This window comes from Heteronotia binoei, chromosome 2 (genome assembly GCF_032191835.1).
Source record: "Heteronotia binoei isolate CCM8104 ecotype False Entrance Well chromosome 2, APGP_CSIRO_Hbin_v1, whole genome shotgun sequence".
In the NCBI taxonomy this organism is placed as follows: Eukaryota; Metazoa; Chordata; class Lepidosauria; order Squamata; family Gekkonidae; genus Heteronotia; species Heteronotia binoei.
Genome location: NC_083224.1, coordinates 13,049,980 through 13,075,421, shown reverse-complemented (window position 1 = coordinate 13,075,421; position 25,442 = coordinate 13,049,980). Strand labels below are relative to the sequence as shown.

Below are 25,442 nucleotides of genomic sequence, written 5' to 3'. Positions count from 1 at the left end.
CCAACAGGGCTTCTCTTATGTTCTTATGTGACACAGAGTGTTGGACTGGATGGGCCATTGGGCTGATCCAACAGGGCTTCTCTTATGTTCTTATGTGACACAGAGTGTTCGGCTGGATGGACCACTGGTCTGATCCAACAGGGCTTCTCTCATGTTCTTACGTTCTATGCAAAATGGTAGAAAGCAAACACGCACTGCTGCCATCTGACTTTCTAGAACTTTATGCAGGTTTGGGTGACGCAGCTTCACATCCAAAGACATGGAGGTTAACAACAGTCCGAGTACCAAACCGCTGTGATGTGACAATGGTATCTTGCAGCCACGTTCCCCAAGGCGGGCTTAACTTCTCTCATCAGAGCACAACATTAAAGCTGGGTGATGCGCACTGAATGCGATGTGCAGCCCAGAAACTGCGCATAGGCACGTGGCAGCTCCTTCGGCCAGGCCAAGAGGCCCCGGGGTCGAGATCCCACTTCTGCCACCATCTCATCCGCTCTAATCCTACTTACGGTGCTGCAACAGGGAAGAGAAGAGAGAAAAAATCCCCTCCTGACACAAGGGCTTCCCAGAAGCGGAAGGAGCCAAGCCGATGGCTGACCCATGCTGATGGTTTCCCCCTCTACTAAAACCTCTTCCAGAAGCCCCGGCTGTGGCTGGCTACGGGACTTCCCTGGCGAAGTCTTAGAAAAGTGACAACAAACGAAAAGGAAAGCTCATCTGCCCATACCCCTAGCACAACTGTTTCACAGCCAGACAGACAGCTGGGAGAATTCGGATCTGGCCCCGGTTTTTTTGGTCCGGTTCGGCTGCTGGGATGAAGGCAGTCCAGAAGAGAAGATCAGGTCCCGGCACAAAGTCGGCTGGGTGGCAAAGTCAGGACAGAAGCCCGGCTGACCAGCACAACTGGCCGAGGCTGAGACTAGAACTCGGTCATTTTCTTGTGTGTGTCGGCTTTCTTTTGCTCTCGTTGCAAGCTGGCCTCCTGAGTCCGTAGCTCGGCCAGCTTCTTGCGAGCACCGGCCAGCTTCTCTTCCAGCTGAGCCGTGGCGATGCTGTGCCTGAAACCCAAATGCAGAGGATTAGGAAGTCGTGCAAGGGCCACTCACGGGAGCTTGTTCCCTGCCCTCTCCCCACCCCCAAGCACCCAAAATTACACACCAAGGAATTAAAGAGTGTGTGACTCTGTGTGTGTGTGTGTATGGGTGGGTGGGTGGAGGGGAGTTAATACAAATTACCTACAGTTTGGTGTAGTGGTTAAGTGTGCGGACACTTATTTGGGAGAACCGGGTTTGATTCCCCCCTCCTCCATTTGCAGCTGCTGGAATGGCCTTGGGTCAGCCATAGCTCTCTTATCTGGGAGAACCGGGTTTGATTCCCCACTCCTCCACTTGCACCTGCTGGAATGGCCTTGGGTCAGCCATAGCTCTCTTATCTGGGAGAACCAGGTTTGATTCCCCCCTCTTCCACTTGCAGCTGCTGGAATGGCCTTGGGTCAGCCACAGCTCTCTTATCTGGGAGAACCGGGTTTGATTCCCCCCTCCTCCACTTGCACCTGCTGGAATGGCCTTGGGTCAGCCATAGCTCTCTTATCTGGGAGAACCGGGTTTGATTCCCCACTCCTCCACTTGCACCTGCTGGAATGGCCTTGGGTCAGCCATAGCTCTCTTATCTGGGAGAACCGGGTTTGATTCCCCACTCCTCCACTTGCAGCTGCTGGAATGGCCTTGGGTCAGCCACAGCTCTCTTATCTGGGAGAACCGGGTTTGATTTCCCACTCCTCCACTTGCAGCTGCTGGAATGGCCTTGGGTCAGCCAGAGCTCTCTTATCTGGGAGAACCGGGTTTGATTCCCCCCTCCGCCACTTGCAGCTGCTGGAATGGCCTTGGGTCAGCCAGAGCTCTCTTATCTGGGAGAATCGGGTTTGATTCCCCACTCCTCCACTTGCAGCTGCTGGAATGGCCTTGGGTCAGCCAGAGCTCTCTTATCTGGGAGAACCGGGTTTGATTTCCCACTCCTCCACTTGCAGCTGCTGGAATGGCCTTGGGTCAGCCACAGCTCTCTTATCTGGGAGAACCGGGTTTGATTCCCCACTCCTCCACTTGCAGCTGCTGGAATGGCCTTGGGTCAGCCACAGCTCTCTTATCTGGGAGAACCGGGTTTGATTCCCCACTCCTCCACTTGCAGCTGCTGGAATGGCCTTGGGTCAGCCACAGCTCTCTTATCTGGGAGAACCGGGTTTGATTCCCCACTCCTCCACTTGCAGCTGCTGGAATGGCCTTGGGTCAGCCACAGCTCTCTTATCTGGGAGAACCAGGTTTGATTCCCCACTCCTCCACTTACACCTGCTAGCATAGCCTTGGGTCAGCCATAGCTTTCATAGGAGTTGTCCTTGAAAGGGCAGCTTCTGTCTAAGCTCTCTCACCCCCACCTACCTCACAGGGTGTCTACTGTGGAGGGGGGGGGAGGGGGGGAAGGTAAAGCAGATTGTGACCGCTCTGAGATTCAAAGTTGTGAGCTATTGCATAAATTAGTGTGCCCAGGGCACTGTTCCCTCTAAACTGAGTTAGCATGAGCTAGCTCACAGATTACGTAGCCTCCAGCTCACACATTTTTTTTTTGTCTCAGCTCAGGAAGGACGACCCCAGAGCCAACTAATGTATGCAGCAGCTCACAGCTTTTTAATGCCAGTAGCTCACAAAGTAGAATTTTTGCTCAGAAGGCTCTGCCGCCTAGAGGGAACGTTGCTCTGGGGCCGTCCTTCCTAGCTGGCTGAGCGAAGTCAAAAATGTGTCAGCCAGAGGCTAAACCCCCCCCCTGTGAGCTAGCTCACGTGAATTCGGCCTGCTTCTAAGGGATCCTTATTCTAGATCAGATACGATCGTCCTGGTCACGCAGCACCCGGTTTTTCCAGCAACCGGAAGACGACGACGACCGATGTTGGATTTATATCCCGCCCTATGCAGAGTGTTAAAGCTGCAGTGCTGCAGTCCTAAGCTCTGCTCACGACCTGAGTTCGATCCCCGGCGGAAGCTGGGTTTTCAGGTAGTCGGCTCGAGGTTGACTCAGCCTTCCCCCCCTTCCGAGGTTGGTAAAATGAGTACCCAGCTTGCTGGGGGGAAAGCATAGAGGACTGGAGAAGGCAAGGGCAAACCACCCCGTAAAAACTCTGCGTGAAACGTTATGAAGCAACCTCACCCCAAAGTCGGAAATGACTGGTGCTTGCACAGGGGACTTTTCCTTTCTCTATACTCAAAATCTCAGAGCAGCTCACAATCTCCTTTATCTCCTCCCCCACCCATAACAGACCACCCTGTGAGGTGGGTGGGGCTGAGAGAGCTCTCATAGCAGCTGCCCTTCCAAGGACAACTCCTACGAGAGCTATGGCTGACCCAAGGCCATTCCAGCAGGTGCAAGTGGAGGAGTGGGAATCAAACCTGGTTCTCCCAGATAAGAGTCCACGCACTTAACCACTACACCAAACTGGCCGTTCTCCTTTATCTTCTCCCCCACCACAACAGACACCCTGTGAGGTGGGTGGGGCTGGAGAGGGCTCTCACAGCAGCTGCCCTTTCAAGGACAGAGAGCGGCCTACGATCTCCTTTCCCTTCCTCCCCCCACAGCAGACACCCTGTGAGGTGGGTGGGGCTGAGAGGGCTCTCACAGCAGCTGCCCTTTCAAGGACAACTCCTCCAAGAGCTATGGCGGACCCAAGGCCATTCCGGCAGGTGCAAATGGAGGAGTGGGGAATCAAACCCGGTTCTCCCAGATAAGAGTCCACGCACTTAACCACTACACCAAACTGGCTCTCAAGGTGCTCTCCTTGTGGTTTTGCGGCTGGATTTTTGCTACTCTTACACAGTAAAACCAGTAACCACGAGGCGCTCTTCTTACCGTCCCACATTGCGTGCCAGGGCCTCCTGGATCCCTCGGATGTCCTTCTGCGTCTGCTCAATCCTCTCCACCGTCTGGAAGAGGCGGACGTTCAGCGCCCTCTTGGTGCTCTTGCTGGCGTGGTAGATCTCCTTGCTGTCCCTCTCCAGTGGTGCCAGCCCCCCCTGCTGCTCCCTGGCCCCCTCGCCCCGGAGTTTTTCATTCAGAAAATCGAACACGTTCCGGGTAGGGGGCTTGGGGCTCCGGGCAGAGGGCCGGCCGGCACCGCTCCCTTTTGCTCGCCGCCTCTTGGGTTTGGCCGGGTTGAGTTTCCCCTCCGCTTCTTTTGGAGGATCTCGGCACATTGGTCCAAAGATTTGCCTTTGGGCAGCACCACGGCCAACACGGGCTCCACCCGGCCCTCAGCGTTCTTCCCCAGACCTAAACGGAGGGAGGAGGAAATACACGGTTCAGCCGGAATAACAGCTCAGAAGCCGAGCATCTGATGGGCTCAGAAAACTGGAGCGGGTGGCCCAGTTAACTTAAGAGGACGTTTTCCAGGAGGACCACCGACAGTCAGGAGCAAGTGGAATGAGGTTTGGGCCGGGGCTCAGTGGTAGAGCATCTGCTTGACACACAAAACGTCCATCTAGCCTCGGCGAGGGACAGAGCCTTTTCAGCCCTGGCCCCCGCCCGGTGGAATGAGCTCCCCCTGGAGATCCGGGCCCTGCGGATCTGCTCCAGTTCCGCAGGGCCTGTAAAACAGAGCTCTTTTGCCAGGCTTTCAGCCGAGGCAGCAGGCGTCACTTGTTACCGGTGTTCCCCCTTCATTCCATCCCAGGTCCAGATCTGCTGGACCTGGATAAGAGGTCATGTCTGTGAGGCAGAACTTGCCATTTTAGTCTCTACTGACAGTTTGGTGTAGGGGGTAAGTGTGTGGGCTCTTCTCTGGAAGAACCAGGTTTATTTTATTTATTTATTACTTTAAATTTCTATCCCGCCCTCTCCGCAAGCGGACTCAGGGCAGCTATCCCCCCACTCCTCAACTTGATTCCCCCACTCCTCCACTTGCAGCTGCTGGGATGGCCTTGCGTCAGCCATAGCTCTCTCAGAGCTTGTCCTTAAAAGGGGAGCTTCTGGGAAAGCCCTCTCAGCCCCACCCACCTCACAGGGTGTCTGTTGTCGGGGGGGGGGGGGGAGGTAAAGGAGACTGTGAGCCGCTCTGAGACTCTTCGGAGTGGAGGGCAGGATATAAATGCAATATCTTCATCTGGAGAACCGGGTTTGATTCCCCATTCCTCCACTTGCACCTGCTAGCATGGCCTTGGGTCAGCCATAGCTCTGGCAGACGTTGTCCTTGAAAGGGCAGCTGCTGTGAGAGCCCTCTCCAGCCCCACCCTCCTCACAGGGTGTTTGTTGTGGGGGAGGAAGATAAAGGGAGATTGTGAGCCGCTCTGAGACTCTTCGGAGTGGAGGGCGGGATATAATCCAATATCATCTTCTTCTTCTACCTCACAGGGTGTCTGTTTTGGGGGGGAGGAAGGGAAAGGAGATTGTGAGCCGCTCTGAGACTCTTCGGAGTGGAGGGCGGGATATAAATGCAATATCTTCATCTACCTCACAGGGTGTCTGTTGTGGGGGAGGATGGGAACGGAGATTGTGAGCCGCTCTGAGACTCTTCGGAGTGGAGGGCGGGATATAAATGCAATATCTTCATCTACCTCACAGGATGTCTGTTGTGGGGGAGGAAGGGAAAGGAGATTGTGAGCCGCTCTGACTCTTCGGAGTGGAGGGCAGGATATAAATCCAATAGCTTCATCTACCTCACTGGGTGTCTGTTGTGGGGGAGAAAGATAAAGGAGACTGTGAGCCGCTCTGAGACTCTGATTCAGGGTGGAGGGCGGAATATAATCCAGTGTCGTCTTCTGTAGTTTTAGATTTTATATATTTTAAATTGGTCTTTTGTTGTTTTTTTTACTGTTGATTGTTTTTATAATATAACCAACCCTGAGCCTGTTCCACAGGAAGGGACGGCTAACAATTGAATTAAATAAATAAATACCTTAAACGTCCCAGGTTCAATCCCTGTTATCTCCAGTTAAGGAGCAGGTAGGTGAAGGGAAACGCCCTCAACTGTGACCCTGGAGAGCCGCTGCAGTAGCAGATGCCTGATTCAGTCGTGGGCATTTCTGATCCAAAGGTCTCTTTCAGCTAGGGGTCCCCCAAATGGGGTGATGTCCTTCACAATGTTTTCTTGGAAGACTTTTGTTACAGGGTGGTTTGCCATTGCCTTCTCCAGTCATCTACACCCCGGTCCCCCCCCCCTCCAGCAAGCTGGGTATTCATTTTACTGACCTCGGAAGGAGGGAAGGCTGAGTCAACCTTGAGCCGGTTACCTGAACCCAGCTTCCACCGGGATCGAACTCAGGTCGTGAGCAGAGCTTGGAATGCAGGACTGCAGCTTACCAATGGTGCCCAGGGAACTATGGGCTATGGCACCTGCCAACACCGTTCCTGCGGCCTCCACATCTGAGAGGGCCAGAAATGTCTGGGGTGTGCTATCTGATATCAGCCCTATTATAGTTGTGTGCATGTGCATGAACATGTATGTATCACATACCAAAATCTTCCAGTTTGTCACATCTGATGTCATGAGGTAAGCATTCCTCTGAGCTTAGACGAAATTTCCCACAGAAACAAATGTACCAAACTGTGAGTTACCAGATCGACTTGTTCAGAGATCTTTCTAGCCACCCATCCATCTACTCAAAGGGCAACAGTGGGGGAGCTTCTGGAGTTCTGGCCCTGCTGATGGCACCTGGGTTTTGGCCACTGTGTGACACGAAGTGTTGGACTGGATGAGCCATTGGCCTGATCAATATGGCTTCTCTTATGTTCTTACGTGACACAGAGTGTTGGACTGGAGGGGCCATTGGCCTGATCCAACAGGGCTTCTCTTATGTTCTTACGTGACACAGAGTGTTGGACTGGAGGGGCCATTGGCCTGATCCAATATGGCTTCTCTTATGTTCTTACGTGACACAGAGTGTTGGACTGGATGAGCCATTGGCCTGATCCAATATGGCTTCTCATGTTCTTATGTGACACAGAGTGTTGGACTGGATGGGCCATTGGCCTGATCCAACAGGGCTTATCTTATGTTCTTATGTGATACAGAGTGTTGGACTGGATGGGCCACTGGCCTGATCCAACAGGGCTTCTCTTATGTTCTTATGTGACACAGAGTGTTGGACTGGATGAGCCATGGGCCTGATCCAACAGGGCTTCTCCTCTGTTCTTATGTGACTCAGAGTGTTGGACTGGATGGGCCACTGGCCTGATCCAACAGGGCTTCTCCTCTGTTCTTATGTGACTCAGAGTGTTGGACTGGATGGGCCATTGGCCTGATCCAACAGGGCTTCTCTTATGTTCTTATGTGACACAGAGTGTTGGACTGGATGGCCATTGGCCTGATCCAACAGGGCTTCTCTTATGTTCTTATGTGACACAGAGTGTTGGACTGGATGAGCCATGGGCCTGATCCAATATGGCTTCTCTTCTGTTCTTATGTCTGGGGCAGTGATGCCCTGTATTCTTGGTGCTTGGGGGAGGGGGAGCAACAGTGGGAGGGCTTCTGCATTTCTGGCCCCACTGCTGGGCCTTCTGATGGCCTCAGGATGGACTGGATAGACCACTGGTCTGATTCAGCAGGGCTCTTCTGATGTTCTTATGAAAGCCTCAGCCTCTCTGCCGTGTTGTTGGCCCTCCAGAGGAACTGGTTGACCATTGTGTGAGACAGGATGCTGGACTAGATCGACCACTGGTCTGATCCAGCAGGGCCCTTCTGATGTTCTTCTGAAGGCTTCAGCCTCTGTGCCCTATTCTTGGCCCTCCAGAGGAACTGATTAGCCACTGTGTGAGACAGGAGGCTGGACTAGATGGACCACTGGTCTGATCCAGCAGGGCCCTTCTGATGTCTTCTGAAGGCCTCAGCCTCTATGCCCTATTCTTGGCCCTCCAGAGGAACTGATTGGCCACTGTGTGAGACAGAATGCTGGACTGGATGGACCACTGGTCTGATCCAGCAGGGCCCTTCTGATGTTCTTCTGAAGGCCTCAGCCTCTGTGCCCTATTCTTGGCTATTATGTGCCCTCCATGCCCTGTTGCTGGCCCTCCTGAGGAACTGGCTGGCCACTGTGTGAGACAGGATGCTGGACTAGATCGACCACTGGTCTGATCCAGCAGGGCCCTTCTGATGGTCTTCTGAAGGCCTCAGCCTCTGTGTCCTATTCTTGGCCCTCCAGAGGAACTGATTGGCCACTGTGTGAGACAGGAGGCTGGATTAGATGGACCACTGGTCTGATCCAGCAGGGCCCTTCTGATGTTCTTCTGAAGGCCTCAGCCTCTGTGCCCTATTATTGGCTCTCCAGAAGAACTGGTTGGCCGTTGTGTGAGACAGGATGCTGGACTAGATGGACCACTGGTCTGATCCAGCAGGGTCCTTCTGATGTTCTTATGAAGGCCTCACCCTCCACGCCCTGTTGCTGGCCCTCCAGAGGAACTGGCTGGCCACTATGTAAGACAGGATGCTGGACTAGATAGACCCTCTTTAGTTTGATCCAACAGCGCTCTTCTTATGTTCTTAAGTTGGCATTCCCTAGGCACTTATCCCTTCCTCTGTACTGAAGTCTGCCAGACACATTTACTTTTTCTGTCATTGAGAATTCAGCCTTCTGCTGAGGCCCAGACACAAACAGCCTCATTCACACAAACTCGAGTCAACCCCCCTGAAACAAGCCGATTTTTGAGCAGGCACCAGGCGCTTACCTTTCCCCAGCTCATACCCCATCCGAGCCATGAGTTTCGAGCCGATGCCTCGGGTGTGCGCCTCCCAGCTGCCGAAGGAGGAACTGCAGGCGGAGGGAACTTCCCCGTTCTCGGGGGCCCCGGACTCGATGACTGCAATGAGGCGAGAGGAGCAGGTTGAAAAGAGCAGAGCTCACATTTCATGGAAAAATGGTCTTCGTTTGTAGATTATGTAGCAACTCGTGACCTCCAACCATACAATTCAGAATGTCTCAACTTACTCTATCTCTAATTTTTTTTTCTCCCCTTCGAAATATCTTCTTTCCTCTTCTGTTTGCGCTAGTTGCGGCCTACATCTTGCACAAGGCGCGTACTACTGTGGGATCCCCTGCCCCCACCTGGGGATTGGCAACCCTACTTGCAGAGCTTCGGAGCAAAGCTTCTGTACTAGGGCAGGCCAGGCAGATTTATTATCTAGCACACTTCCTCTGAAGACTCTGGGGAAGCATACATGGGAGGGGCCGTAGCTGAGTGGTCAAGCATCTGCTTGGCATGCGGAACATCCCAAGTTCAATCCCCAGCATCTCCGATTAAAAGGACCAGGCAATAGCGTGATGGGAAAGGACTCAGCTGGAGACCCTGGAGAGCGGCTGCCTGCCTGAGCAGGCAATACTGACCTTGATGGACAGAAGGTCTTCTTCAGCAGAAGGCAGCTTCATGAATATGCGGTTCTGCTTAGGTTTGCAAGATTATGCATGGGATAGAGGAGGTAGAGAAAGGAGTCCTTTTTCTCCCTTTCTCACAATACAAGAACTCGTGGGCATTCGATGAAATTGCTGAACAGTCGGGTTAGAAGGGATAAAAGGAAGTACTTCTTCGCCCAAAGGGTGATTAATATGTGGAATTCACTGCCACAGGAGGTGGTGGCGGCTACAAGCATAGCCAGCTTCAAGAGGAGATTGGATAAAAATATGGAGCAGAGGTCCGTCAGTGACTATTAGCCACAGCTTATTGTTGGAACTCTCTGTCTGGGGCAGTGATGCTTTGTATTCTGGCTGCTTGGGGGGTGCAGAGTGGGAGGGCTTCTAGTGTCCTGGCCCCTCTGGTGGACTTCCTGATGGCACCTGGGGGGGTTTTTGGCCACTGTTGTGACACAGAGTGTTGGACTGGAGGGGCCATTGGCCTGATCCAACATGGCTTCTCTTATGTTCTTATGTGACACAGAGTGTTGGACTGGAGGGGCCATTGGCCTGATCCAACATGGCTTCTCTTATGTTCTTATGTGACACAGAGTGTTGGACTGGGTGGGCTATTGGCCTGATCCAACATGGCTTCTCTTATGTTCATATGTGATATAGAGTGTTGGACTGGATGGGCCATTGGCCTGATCCAACATGGCTTCTCTTATGTTCCTATGCTTCCATTTTATATTCTTACAACAACCCTATGAAGCACGCTCATCCAACAGAAAAGTATGGGGGACTGGACCAAGGCCATTCAGTCACCTTTGTGAGAGAGTGGGGATATGAACAGAAGCCCAACCACCCACCCAATCACAGACCAGCTCTTCAACCCTACAGCACATGGGCTTTCTGCGTAATAAAAAAGGCCTTAACCCCCCTACATATCACTACCTCCTCAATAAAGCTCCAGTTTGGTGTAGTGTAAGAGCCAGTTTGGTGTAGTGGTTAAGTGTGCAGACTCTTATCTGGGAGAACCGGGTTTGATTCCCCACTCCTCCACTTGCAGCTGCTGGAATGGCCTTGGGTCAGCCATAGCTTTCGTAGGAGTTGTCCTTGAAAGGGCAGCTGCTGTGAGAGCTCTCTCAGCCCCACCCACCGCACAGAATGTCTGTTGTGTGGGGAGAAGATACAGGAGATTGTAAGCCGCTCTGAGTCTTTGATTCAGAGAGAGAGGCAGGGTATAAATTTGCAGTCTTTTTCTTCTTCTTCTCTCCATCTTCTCTTTTAAATTTCTCTTTGCAGATTGAAATTACCCCATTGTTTCAGGTTCTGTCTACCTACATGAGCAGGTGAAAAATCATACCTAGGACTCCCAGAAAGATGGAGATGCTTCATTTTCCCAGACCGAATCTACTCGTGCTAAGTGACAGCTTCCCCCAGAAACCCAGTGAGGGTTTGACCTCCCAGCCGGCTCTTACCTTTAGCGTATCCTGCATCGTCCACTTCGTCGTCATCTGACTCTGAGGAGGAAGAGCTCTCTGCGCTTCGCAGCGGGGGTATGACACCGTCCCCCTCCACGACGGCTTCCTTCAGCAGCAGTGAATCAAACTTAACCGTATAGAACCCGCTATCAATGTCTGGGAATGGAAAAGCAGAAATGCGTCACCCATGATTTAAGGCATGAGTCGCCAGACACCTACCATGTGATTATGAAGGCTTCCCACCTAAAGCCCCACATGTTAGAATTATTTTCCCAGTAAGAATGTAAGACTACCCCTGCTGGATCAGACCATCTAGTCCAGCATCTTGTCCCACAAAGTGGCCAGCCTGGAGATCAAACGACAGGCAGAGAGGCTGAGGCCTTCATAAGAACGTCAGAAGAGCCCTGCTGGGTCAGACCAGTGAGGGTCCATCTACTCCAGCCTCCTGTCTCACACAATGGCTAACCAGTTCCTCTGGAGGGCCAACAACAGGGCATAGAGGCTGAGGCCTTCATAAGAACATCAGAAGAGCCCTGCTGGGTCAGACCAGTGAGGGTCCATCTAGTCCAGCCTCCTGTCCCACACAATGGCCAACCAGTTCCTCTGGAGGGCCAACGGCAGGGCAGAGAGGCTGCCTTCGTAAGAACATCAGAAAAGCCCTGCTGGATCAGACCAGTGAGGGTCCATCTAGTACAGCATCCTGTCTCAGACAGTGGCCAACAGGGAAGAGAGGCGAGGCCTTCATAAGAACATCAAAAGAGCCCTGCTGGATCAGACCAGTGAGGGTCCATCTGGTCCAGCCTCCTGTCTCACACAGTGGTCAACTAGTTCCTCTGGAGGGACAACAACAGGGCAAAGAGGCCGAGGCCTTCATAAGAACATCAGAAGAGCCCTGCTGGATCAGACCAGTGAGGGTCCATCTAGTCCAGCCTCCTGTTTCCCACAGTGGCCAACTAGTTCCTCTGGAGGACCAACAACAGGGCAAAGAGGCTGAGGCCTTCATAAGTGCTGCTGGATATGTTTTTAGCCACAGAATGTATTAAAGATCTAAGTTATAGCACCACAATTAATTTTAATACAATTTGTAAATGGATTATGTCGATTTTATAACTATAAATGTAAGTACTATGTATAATTTTATAATTTTATTGTATTGTATTCATATGTTGTGAGCCGCCCTGAGCCTGCCCTTGCGGGGAGGGCGGGATACAAATAAAAATTATTATTATTATTATTATTAGAACATCAGAAGAGCCCTGCTGGATCAGACCAGTGAGGGTCCATCTAGTCCAGCTTCCTGTCTCACACAGTGGCCAGCCAGTTCCTCTGGAGGGCCGACAACAGGGCAGAGAGGCCGAGGCCTTCATAAGGACATCAGAAGAGCCCTGCTGGATCAGACCAGTGAGGGTCCATCTAGTCCAGCCTCCTGTCTAACACAGTGGCCAGCCAGTTCCTCTGGAGGGCCGACAACAGGGAAGAGAGGCCGAGGCCTTCATAAGAACATCAGAAGAGCCCTGCTGGATCAGACCAGTGAGGGTCCATCTAGTCCAGCTTCCTGTCTCTCACAGTGGCCAGCCAGTTCCTCTGGAGGGCCAACAACAGGGCACAGAGACAGAAGCCTTAATAAGAACATCAGAAGCGGCCTGCTGGGTCAGACCAGGGAGAGTCCATCTAGTCCAGCCTCCTGTCTCACACAGCAGCCAACCAGTTCCTCGGGAGGGCCAACAACCGGCAGAAAGGCCAAGGCCTTCATAAGAACTTCAGGAGAGCCCTGCTGGATCAGACCAGTGTGCTAAAACAGTCAGAGCGTTCAACTAGAAACTGGGAGACGCAGGTTCAAATTCTCCCCCTGAAGTTAAATTTTAATTTTTAAAAGCTCATTATTAGCAAGACCAAAAAAAAAAATTCAGAACCGTTATCCTTGGAGGACAGGAAGGCAGGAGTTATGCAAAAACATGCCCCAGCAGAGCTTCAGGTATAGAATAGCCTTAGAATAGGGTTTCCCACACTTTCTCCCCCCATGGCCAGTTATTTTTACACTTCTCCTTCATGGCCCACTAAAATTCGGAGGTGGAGTCAGGAGACTTTTGGGGGTGGAGCCAGGAAAGCCTGTCTCTTTCTTCTATAGAGGTCTTCAAGGAAAATGGAGCTCAGCATGTGTCAGTCTTCAAGGCTAGCTTTTCTCTGCAAAACACGGAGACATTAGGGGAAGGAAGGAAAATGGAGCTCAGGCTTTGCAGCCTGTGTCAGTCTTCAAGCCTAGCTTTTATCTGTACAACACAGAGACATTGGGGGATGGAAGGAAGGAAAACAGAGCCTGGGTCAGTCTTGAAGCAGAGCAGAGCTCATGCTTTGCTGGGGGTGGGGCTAGCTTTGGCTTTTCTTGTGACCCGGTATTGAGGCTTCCGTGGCCCGGTACAGGGTTGCGACCCTGCAAATGGGAAACGCTGCCTTAGAACACTCAGTGAGAGCTTTAACTAATAGAGCTTTAGCCTGGAGAGAAGGTGGCTGAGATGTGATAGGATCACCATCTTCAAGTACTTGAAGGGCTGTCATATACAGATGGTGTGGGATGGTTTTCTGTGGCCCCAGAAGGTTGGGCCAGAACTAATGGGTTGAAATTAAATCAAAAGAGTTTCCGTCTCAACATTAGGAAGAACTTCCTGACCATTAGAGCGGTTCCTCAGTGGAACAGGCTTCCTCAGGAGGTGGTGGGCTCTCCTTCCTTGGAGGTTTTTAAACAGAGGCTAGATGGCCATCTGACAGCAATGGGGATCCTGTGAATTTAGGGGGGAGTATTTGTGCGTTTCCTGCATTGTGCAGGGGTTGGACTAGATGACCCTGGAAGTCCCTTCCCCCTCTAGGATTCTATGATTCTAATACACATATCGAAAAACAAAGTTTTACACCACGGTATTTTTCACACGTTAACTTTAGAAATATTTTACAGTCCATTTTACAAAGACAATATCCAACGTTCTCCCTTCACTTGCAGGACTTCCGGTAGTCCAATGCAGGTGTGATTGCAGTTCCCCAAACTGGTGTGGCTTAAACTGGACCGCTGCTTCCATCCCCTTTCAGAGTGAATCCTCCCTCAGGCAGCTCACCGAGGGACCAGCACGCCACAAAATAAAATTTCTCTTTTAACAATATATTAAATTGCATTTTTTCCCCCTAGAGTCTTATTCAAGGTACTCCCATATATATTCTCATATCCACTCACCGCAACATTTCAATTGGCCCTGCTCTGCGTCTCAATAGATCTAGCACGGCTCCACCACTTCTATTCGTTCTCGGCTTCTCTTGAAAGGGCCAGACAAGAAATCCACAGGAGCCGAAATATAAGGAGCTTACTGGGTGTTTCCAATTCCATTGGAAGTATACTAGAATAAGCATACCTGGCTACCAATAATAATTCACTTTAAGGTGCTGTTTTTAACCTTTAAAGCCCTATATGGCCAGGGTCCCGCGTAGCTTAGGGACCGCCTTTCCCCGCATAAGCCCCAGCGAGCACTTCGGTCCGGGTCTCAAAACCTGCTGACAGTTCCCAACGTCAGAGAAGCCAGGCTTAAGTCAACCAGAGCCAGGGCCTCTTCCGTTGCTGCCCCTAGCTGGTGGAATGAGTTGCTGGAGGAGGTGAGGGCCCCGCGAGAGCTTCCGCAGTTCCGCAAGGGCCTGCAAAATGGCACTCTTCTGCCATGCTTTCTCATAACGGTAACATCTATAGCATAAACCTACACATTACTCTGGATTTCTCTTACCACGCTGCGACGTCCCTGGGTCCTCTTTGGAACATCTAATTCTGACCAACTCGCCATTTGCTATCACTGAAATTCCAACTGTTTGTATGAATGATTGCACTACCACCTATTGATACTGATGTATTAATTGTCTTTAGGTCTTTTGCTTTCTTGCTGTTTATCTTGTTTGGTCATTGTTTGACCCTAACCTGTGAGCCGCCCTTTGGCAGGGAGGGCGGGATATAAATTTAATTAATTAATTAAGACTTTTATTTTACAAAAATCCTGAAACGACTTAGAACTCTCAGCAACATGAACATATGAAGCTGCCTTATACTGAATCAGACCTTTGGTCCATCAAAGTCAGTATTGTCTTCTCAGACTGGCAGCGGCTCTCCAGGGTCCTCAAGCGGAGGTTTTTCACACCTATTTGCCTGGACCCTTTTTTGGAGATGCCAGGGATTGAACCTGGGACCTTCTGCTTCCCAAGCAGATGCTCTACCACTGGGCACCGTCCCTCCCCTGCTCTCCAGGGTCTCAAGCTGAGGTTTTTCACACCTATTTGCCTGGATCCTTTTTTGGAGATGCCAGGGATTGAACCTGGGGCCTTCTGCTTCCCAAGCGGATGCTCTACCACTGAGCCACCGTCCCTCCCCTGCTCTCCAGGGTCTCAAGAGGAGGTTTTTTCACGCCTACTTGCCTGGACCCTTTTTAGTTGGGAGATGCCGGGGATTGAACCTGGGACCTTCTGCTTCCCAAGCAGATGCTCTACCACTGAGCCACCGTCCCTCCCCTGCTCTCCAGGGTCTCAAGCTGAGGCTTTTCACACCTACTTGCCTGGACCCTGTTTAGTTGGAGATGCCGGGGATTGAACCTGGGACCTTCTGCTTACCAAGTAGATGCTCTACCACTGAGCCACCATCCCTCCCCTGCTCTCCAGGGTCTCCAGCTGAGGTTTTTCACGCCTACTTGCCTGGACCCTTTTGAGTTGGAGATGCCAGGGATTGAACCTGCGACCTTCTGCTTACTAAACAGATGCTCTACCACTGAGCCACCGTCCCTCCCCTGCTCTCCAGGGTCTCAAGCTGAGGCTTTTCACACCTACTTGCCTGGACCCTTTTTAGTTGGAGATGCCGGGGATTGAACCTGGGACCTTCTGTTTCCTAAGCAGATGCTCTGCCACTGAGCCACCGTCCCTCCCCCACTTTAACAACCACTTTCACAGGAAGTTCCAGAACAAACTTAACACTTTTAAATACATGGGAATGACAGACCAGAGGCGTGCGTTTACAAATTCACCCAAGGAAGCAGCTTAAGTCAAATTCAGTATTTAAGCCGTGGGGATGTGGAGCTTCAAGCTGGAGCGTTTGCGAGATCCAGTGACACCTCCCACCTGCCCCAGCCTCTGCTCAGACGGACAGAAGCATGTCGGGTCTCCCGACTCCACCTTTCACCCACCCAACGGCAAAGAGAAGCAAGGCTCACCGGTGATTCGAGCAGCATACCAGATCCCGTCCTGATGTCTCGCCAGGCAGGCCGACCCCACGGCCAGGCAGCTGAGGTCGGGATCCTCGAAGGGACGCAGCTCTTCCACGGAGACAACCTGCCCGTGGGAGAATCTGGGGCGGGGGCAAAAACAGGGTCATTTGCAAGTGCTTTGGCTGAGGAAACCCCCTTCCACCACCAAAGTCTCTTCCCTTTTAGATAATCCTAGAGTTGGAAGGGACCTCCAGGGTCATCTAGTCTGACCCCCTGCACAATGCAGGAAACTCACAAACACCTCCCCTTAAATTCACAGGATCTTCATTGCTGTCAGATGGCCATCTAGTCTCTGTTGAAAAACCTCCAAGGAAGGAGAGCCCACCACCTCCTGAGGAAGCCTGTTCCACTGAGGAATCGCTCGAACGGTCAGGAAGTTCTTCCTAACGTTGAGCTGGAAACTCTTGATTTAATTTCAACCCACTGGTTCTGGACCTACCTTCTGGGGCCACAGAAAACAATTCCACACCATCCTCTATAGGACAGCCCTTCAAGGACTTGAAGATGGTGATCCTATCACCTCTCAGCCACCTCTTCTCCAGGCTAAACATGCCCAGTTCCTTCAACCTTTCCTCATAGGACTCGGTCTCCAGACCCCTCACCATCTTAGTCGCCCTCCTCTGGACCAGTTTCAGCTTGTCTATATCCTTCTTAAAATGTGGTACTCAAAACTTCTCCCTTTAAGCTTCCCTGATCGGATAGCGGCTAGGATTCTGCAGTCTCGCTGGGTTCAATTTCTGGTCAAGGAACATGAATTTCAGTTTCATACCTTTATTTACAAGGAAGGGCTGTGGTTCAATGGAAGATCATCTGCTTGGCATGCAGAAGGTCCCAGGTTCAATCCCCAGCATCACCAGTTAAAAGGGACCAGGCAGGAGGTGATGGGAAAGACCTCAGCCTGAGACCCTGGAGAGCCAGGAGGAGGAGCCATGGCTCAGTGGAAGAGCCTCTGCTTGGCATGCAGAAGGTCGCAGGTTCAGACCCGGCATCTCCAAATAAAAGGACCAGGTAGGAGGTGATGTGAAAGACCTCAGCCTGAGACCCTGAAGAGCCAGGAGGAGGAGCCATGGCTCAGTGGAAGAGCCTCTGCTTGGCATGCAGAAGGTCGCAGGTTCAGACCCGGCATCTCCAAATAAAAGGACCAGGTAGGAGGTGATGTGAAAGACCTCAGCCTGAGACCCCTGGAGAGCCAGGAGGAGAGCCATGGCTCAGCGGAAGAGCCTCTGCTTGGCATGCAGAAGGTCCCCAGGTTCAATCCCCAGCATCTCCCATTAAAAGGAACAGGCGGTCAGTGATGTGAAGGACCTTTGCCTGAGACCCTGGAGAGCTCCTGCCAGTCTGAGCAGACACTACCGACCTTGGCAGACTGATGGTTTGGTCCAGTACCAGGCAGGTTCATTTGTATCCCTACATCAACTGAACTAGCTCCAAAATTGACAGCGATACGGATCCTGTGGATTTAGGGGGAGGTGTTTGTGAATTTCTTGCACTGTGCAGGGGGTTGGACTAGATGACCCCGGAAGTCCCTTCCAACTCTATGATTCTATGAATATTCCCCCCTCTTAGTGGCCTGACTCCCATCTGAACCTGGGCTATACATCCCCTGCGCACAGAGATATAGGCTTCAGGGCCTTCTTTGCCTTACAAGCATGCTGCAAAACTCATTCAGCGGCAGCGCAAGTTCTGACGGGAATGCCACAGACAGCACACATTCTACCTGTGCTGCTTCAGCTACACTGGCTTCCAATTGAGTACTGAGTTAGATTCAAGGTTCTAGTTATGACCTTTTGAGGCCTTGAGCGGTCTGGGACAGACGTATCTACGGGATCGTCTCCTCCACTATGTCCCCTGGAAGAGCACTACGCTCGACTGGTCGAAATCTACCGGCGATCCCCGGCCTCGACCTGGTGGAACTCTCTGCTGGAGGACACTAGGGCTCTGCGGGATCTTTTACAATTCCACAGGGCCAGCAAAGCAGAGATGTTCCGCCAGGCTTTTGTTTGAGGGCAGCGACGGCTGCTGGGCTGGCACCCCCCTCTACTTGGGGGGGGGGGACTGCTCCCAATGCCTGGAAAGCAGAAGAAGAAAATGAAGAAGATATTGGATTTATATCCCGCCCTCCACTCCGAAGAGTCTCAGAGCGGCTCACAATCTCCTTTACCTTCCTCCCCCACAACAGACGCCCTGTGAGGTAGATGAAGATATTGGATTTATATCCCGCCCTCCACTCCGAAGAGTCTCAGAGCGGCTCACAATCTCCTTTACCTTCCCCCCCCACCACAACAGACACCCTGTGAGGTAGATGAAGATATTGGATTTATATCCCGCCCTCCACTCCGAAGAGTCTCAGAGCGGCTCACAATCTCCTTTACCTTCCCCCCCCCCAACAGACACCCTGTGAGGTAGATGAAGACATTGGATTTACATCCCGCCCTCCACTCCGAAGAGTCTCAGAGCGGCTCATAATCTCCTTTCCCTTCCTCCCCCACAACAGACACCCTGTGAGGTAGATGAAGATATTGGATTTATATCCCGCCCTCCACTCCGAAGAGTCTCAGAGCGGCTCACAATCTCCTTTCCCTTCCTCCCCCCCCAACAGACACCCTGTGAGGTAGATGAAGATATTGGATTTATATCCCGCCCTCCACTCAGAACAGTCTCAGAGCGGCTCACAATCTCCTTTCCCTTCCCCTCCCCCCACAACAGACACCCTGTGAGGTAGATGAAGACATTGGATTTATATCCCGCCCTCCACTCCGAAGAGTCTCAGAGCGGCTCACAATCTCCTTTCCCTTCCTCCCCCACAACAGACACCCTGTGAGGTAGATGAAGATATTGGATTTATATCCTGCCCTCCACTCCAAAGAGTCTCAGAGCGGCTCACAATCTCCTTTCCCTTCCTCCCCCACAACAGACACCCTGTGAGGTGGGTGGGGCTGGAGAGGGTTCTCACAGCAGCTGCCCTTTCAAGGACAACCTCTGCCAGAGCTATGGCTGACCCAAGGCCATGCTAGCAGGTGCAAGTGGAGGAGTGGGGAATCAAACCCGGTTCTCCCAGATAAAAGTCCGCACGCTTCACCACTACACCAAACTGGCAGAATTGCAGCACATTATAAAGTATGTTCATTGAGTTGCAACTGTTTTAAATTTTATTGATTTTACGTGTACCTTTTGCTGTATACATCGCCTAGAGCCCGGCATCGGCCAGGATTAGGCGATAAATTCAGAAATTTAATAAATAATAATAATTCTTTCTGGGGAGGCAGACCCCTGATTTTTGACCCGCTTTCAGCCAACGTACAGAATGCAGTCAAGCGAAAAACGAACAGTCAAGCTTAGACGTTACCGGCAATTCTCTTTGAAACGGCATTTCTCGTCCAGGAAAAAGGGGCACGGCTTCAAGGACTTGTGAGTGGGATAGAGGTAGAGCACGCGAACCCCCGCAGTGCCGTCTTCCATGCTCTCACTGCCCACGACCATGGCATTGTGGTACTCCAGGGTGCCCCAGGAACTGTAGTAAGGGGCTTTCACTTTCATCCCGCTGGCTGCCTCCTCCTCCTCCTCCCCCTCTCCATCTGCCTCACTGTCTATCTCCGGGTAGGCCTCATCTTGAACATCCGAGGGCTCGCCCCCTCCGTCCGCGACGGCTGCCTGAAAAGCTGCGTATTCTTCATTGGCGTCCAGGTGGCCCGACTCACTACCGCCTTGGTTTAGATGAGCGGATGGAGACGGGGAGACCGTCCCTGGGTCCAAAGCGGCCAAGAGTTTGCTCTTTTTCACGGATACCAAGCTGGATTCGGTGAGTTCGATCAGCTGCTTCAAATCCGACCGCAGCTGGATGAGATCGGATTCTTGCGAGGGGTCCAGCCCGGCCCCCAAAGCCAGTTCCACCTGCTGCAGCTGGGCATTATAATTCTGGATGGCCGCTTCCAAACTCTCCTCATCCATTTCCGGAGAGCCTCGATCAGTACATTTTCACTTTACCGAACCGCACCGATCCTCGTCACAAGCCGCACTCGTCTTTTCAGCGGCAGCTTTGTCTTTTTAACAATTCAAATTGTTCTAGGGAAGAGGAGTTAGATTATAAAGAAATATTAGAGAGGGGGGAAACGAAGGTCCACAACTCAACTCAACGCAGGCTGTCCAAGACTTGGCAAAAGGAGTCAGTGTCTACAGTCAGCAAAGCAAAAAAAAGTTATTCTTCTCTCAGAAAAGCAGCCAAACCCTCGGAATAAGGGTTCTCTCAGAAGCCTCCACCTGGGGAGAGTCGGAAGTCACCGGAACAGGAAAGTCAACCTTTTTGTTTTTACTGCTCTGCAAAGATACGTTGAAGACTGCCGACTTCTTTTTTTTAAAGAAACTGGTGCAACTCCTGTGCTATTCAGAGTAGCCCAGTATACAGAAATTGAGCTGTCGCAAGTAGGTTTCTGAAAAGGAGACACAGAAATATTCAAAATAAATATGTAATTAAGTAAATGAAGCAACGGGGAAAGCTGCAGTTTCTACATGTTTCCAGGGTAAGGTAAAGGCAGTCCCCTGTGCAAGCACCAGTCATTTCTGACTCTGGAGTGACGTTGCTTTCACAACAATATTTTTTGAAATTTTATTTTATTTTATTGTAATCATGGTATGTACCATGTCCTGTGAGCCGCCCTGAGTCTGCCTTGGTGGGGGAGGGCGGGATATAAAAATAAATGTATTATTATTATTATTATTATTATTATTATTATTATTATTTTCACGGCAGACTTTTAACGAAGTGGTTTGCCATTGCCTTCCCCGGTCATCTACACTTTTCCCCCAGCAAGCTGGGGACTCCTTTGACCGACCTCGGAAGGATGGAAGGCTGAGTCAACCTGGAGCCAGCTACCTGAGCCCAGCTTCCACTGGGATTGAACTCAGGTCCTGAGTTTCCAGGGAGGCTGCTGTTAATGGCAGAGGAACAGTGTGAATCAATATACATGGCAGTCCTGGCTACAAATACATAGCCCAGATACCTTTCTATTTGCCTGATAGGGGCATTGTGCCCTTAAAACGCTGGAAAGCCAGCAGAAATGAACATATGAAGCTGCCTTCTACTGAATCAGACCCTCCTGGGTCCATCAAAGTCAGTATTGTCTACTCAGACTGGCAGTGGCTCTCCAGGGTCTCAAGCTGAGGTTTTTCATGCCTACTTGCCTGGACCCTTTTTAGTCGGAGATGCTGGGGATTGAACCTGGGACCTTCTGCTTCCCAAGCAGATGCTCTACCACTGAGCCACCGTCCCTCCCCTGTTCTCCAGGGTCTCAAGCTGAGGTTTTTCACGCCTACTTGCCTGGACCCTTTTTTAGTTGGAGATGCCGGGGATTGAACCTGGGACCTTCTGCTTCCCAAGCAGATGCTCTACCACTGAGCCACCGTCCCTCCCCTGTTCTCCAGGGTCTCAAGCTGAGGTTTTTCACGCCTACTTGCCTGGACCCTTTTTTAGTTGGAGATGCCTGGGATGGAACCTGGGACCTTCTGCTTCCCAAGCAGATGCTCTACCACTGAGCCACCATCCCTCCCCATGCAACATAAAAAAAATTTATTTGATTTTTATTACTCATATTCCTTTCCCCATCTCCGCAAGAGGTGTTGAACTTCTGACAGTCAGATGGGTGCTAAAAAGAAATCCATCTTTCTTCAAAATAATTGCGCAAATCTACCCTTTGTAAGCAAATAGGGAGCGTTGGAGCATTTGCCTCAACTTGCTTCCTGGAAAATGTCCCTTCATTCCCTTTGGGGTGGGCAGACAGTATTTCAGAAGCAAAACACAGATCAGAGAGTCCAATGACCCATTCAGCTATTCTTTTACTGACAAGCATTAGAGCTGTTCTGAGAGGAGGCGCATGCAACAGAGGCTCGGATCTGAGCTAGGAGCCAGGTCACTCACTCTCACGCCCCATCAGCCACACGTGGAGGTCTCTCCCCCTAACCTGCCAAGAGCCACCACCTGATAACAGAAACAGGTGCCACCTAATGTTGCCAACCTCCCTTTCTCCCTATACAAGAACTCGTGGGCATTCAATGAAATTGCTGAGCAGTCAGGTTTAAAAGGATAAAAGGAAGTCCTTCTTCACCCAAAAGGTGATTCACACGTGGAATTCACTGCCACAGGAGGTGGTGGCGGCTACAAGCATAGCCAGCTTTAAGAGGGGATTGGATAAAAATATGGAGTAGAGGTCCATCAGTGGCTATTAGCCACAGTGTGTGTGTGTGTGTGTATATGTACGTGTGTGTGTATACACACATATATTGGCCACTGTATATTGGTGACACAGAATGTTGGACTACATGGGCCATTGGCCTGACCCAACATGGCTTCTCTTATGTTCTTAACCTCCAAGTAGCGGCTGAATATCTTCCACTATTACAACCAATGTTCCCCTCTAAGCTACAGAGCCTTGTGAGCAAAAATTCTACTTTATGAGATACTGGTATTAACGTTGTGAGCTACAGACATTAAAGTTGTGAGCTGCTGCATGAATTATTGCGCTCTGGGGCCATTTTCCGGAGAGAAGACAAAAATGTGTGAGCCGGAGGCTAGAAATCTGTGAGCTAGCTCACGCTAACTCCGCTTAGAGGGAACACTGATTGCAACTGAGCACCAGGCAACAGAGATTCACCAGGAGAAAATGGCTGCTCTAGAAGGGGGGGGGGTGTCTCTTGCTGAGGTCGCTCCCTTCCCCAAACCCTGCCCCCCACCTCCAAACCTCCAGGACTTTCCCAGCCCAGAGCTGGCAACCCTAGTTGCCCCCAGACCTGGCTCCATTCCACCAGCCCTGCCGCCCCTGCAGCCTCAGGAAACCTGGCTGCCCTCTGCTGGCCTCCCCCAAAGGGTTTCTTGCAGGAAGGGTTGAAACTAGGATTCCCAGGTCGAATTCAAGAAATATCTGGGGTCTTTGGGATGGAGCAAGGGGACATTAGGGTGGAGTCAGGAGCCAGGGTGTGACAAGCATCATTGAACTCCCAAGGGAGTTCTGGCCATCACACTGAAAGGGACCGCACACCTTTTAAACGCCTTCCCTCCATTGGAAATAATGAAGGACAGGGGCGCCTTCTTTGGGGGCTCACAGAATTGGACCCCTCGGTCCCATCTCTTTGAAACTTGGAGGGTGTTTTGAGGAGAGGCACCGGATGCTATGCTGAAAAATTGGTGCCTCTACCTAAAAAAACAGCTCCCCCCCAGCCCCAGATACCTACAGATCAATTCTCAATTATACCCTATGGGAATCGGTCTCCATAGGGAATAATGAAGTGCCCAGCAGACATTCCCCCCCCCCGGGGCTTTCTGATGACCTGAAGCGGGGGGGGGGGGCTCCAAACCGGGGAATCCCCTGCCTCCACCTGGGGATTGGCAACCCTCGCCGACCCAATACCTGCGAAGAGGCAGCGACGCTTCAACCCCCGCAGAAATAAGGATGATGATTAATAACAGAAATAACAACCGGTAGTTTTTTGGGGGGGTCTCCCTTGACTCTTTCTCAACCCCTCCTTCCTTCCTTCCTGCCCAACGCAGCCCCGCCCTCGCCGCCCGGAACCAAGGACACTTCCGGGATCCTAGACAAGCCGGGAAAGCCATAGAGAGGAAGGCTAGAGTGGACCTTGCGCTCCACCGTTGCAGCGGCTCCTTTTGGGCCAGGTGGCTAAAGGCTTCTGGAAAGAGGGGATGTAGATGGATTTGCTTTGCGCAAAGGGAGTTTTGATATTGCACACACAAACATACACACACGTACGTGTATATATATGTGTGTGTATATACATACACACACATTCATCTACAAACATATATATACACACATTCATATACAAACGTGTATATACACACACATTCGTATACAAATGTGTGTATGTATATATGTGTGTGTGTGTGTGTATATATACAAATGTGTGTATGTATATATGTGTGTGTGTGTGTGTGTGTGTATATATATATATATATATATATATACACACACACACACATACATATACACACACACATACATACACACGCACACACACACACACTAGGGTTGCCAAGGCCAATTTAAGAAATATCTGGGGACTTTGGGGGTGGAGCCAGGAGACTTTGGAGGTGGAGCCAGGAGACATTGGGGGTGGAGCCAGGAGACATTAGGGGTGGAGCCAAGATCAAGGCTGTGACAAGCATAATTGAACTCCAAAGGGAGTTCTGGCCATCACATTTAAAGGGACGGCACACCTTTTCAATGCCTTCCTTCCATAGGAAATCATGAAGGATAGGGGCACCTTCTTTTGGGGCTCATAGAATTGGCCCCCCTGGTCCAATCATTTTGAAACTTGGGGGATATTTTGGGGAGAGGCACTAGATGCTGTACTGAAAATTTGGTGCCTCTACCTCAAAAAACAGCCCCCCCTAGAGCCTCAGATACCTGCGGATCAATTCTCCATTATTTTCAATGGGAATAAATCTTCCTAGGGAATAATAAGAGTTCCCAGCAGACATTTCCCTCCCCTCCCTCCGCTTTCTAACGACCCTGAAACGGGGGGGGGGGAGGCCTCCAAACCGAGGGATCCCCTGCCCCCACCTGGGGATTGGCAACCCTAATACACGCATTCGTATACAAACGTGTATATACACACACATTCATCTACAAACATGTATATATATGTGTGTGTATATATTATATACACATACATTCATATACAAATGTGTGTATATATACACACACACACGTAGGTATATATGTATATATACACACATATACACACACACACATATATATATGTGGGAGGTGGTGGGCTCTCCTTCCTTGGAGGTTTTTCAACAGAGGCTAGATGGCCATCTGACAGCAATGAAGATCCTGTAAATTTAAGGGGAGTTTCCTGCATTGTGCAGGGGGTTGGACTAGACGACCCTGGAGGTCTCTCTTTCTGTCTCTCTCTCCATATATACATTCATATACAAACACACATCTGTCTGTCTGTCTGTCTATCTAATCTATCCAGCCATCCATTTATTAGCTTTGCTAAACCAATTAACCATCTGTAATGAGTGAGGAGTGCGTTCACTCCAAGAGTGAACACAGATTTCATCCCCAATGTCTCCTCCAAAACAACTAGACAAAGATCCCTAGCTAAGACCCTAGAGAGCCAATGCCAGTCCAAGTAGACAATACAGTACTACATGGACCAATGGTCTGATACAGAATAACACAGCAGCTTGTGCCTACATTGCAGGGCTGTTGTAAATCTCTTTTCCCCAGCTACTACTGTTCCTAGGCAGCAATATGGTAACAGGGCTATGCCTTAGGATTATGATAAGCTTTCATCTGAGCCAAAGG

General features: G+C 51.0%; 1 protein-coding gene across 1 annotated transcript; it reads right to left on the bottom strand.

Moving 5' to 3' along the window:
- Window positions 1-205: 205 nt before the first annotated feature.
- Window positions 206-23,717, bottom strand: ZGPAT (zinc finger CCCH-type and G-patch domain containing). The gene is given in 8 exon segments (XM_060230588.1): window positions 206-1,058; window positions 3,892-4,207; window positions 4,210-4,311; window positions 8,698-8,829; window positions 10,838-10,996; window positions 16,066-16,199; window positions 19,466-20,546; window positions 23,517-23,717. Coding segments are annotated over 7 exon segments (1,584 nt in total). The 5' UTR covers window positions 20,068-20,546; window positions 23,517-23,717; the 3' UTR covers window positions 206-919.
- Window positions 23,718-25,442: the final 1,725 nt, after the last annotated feature.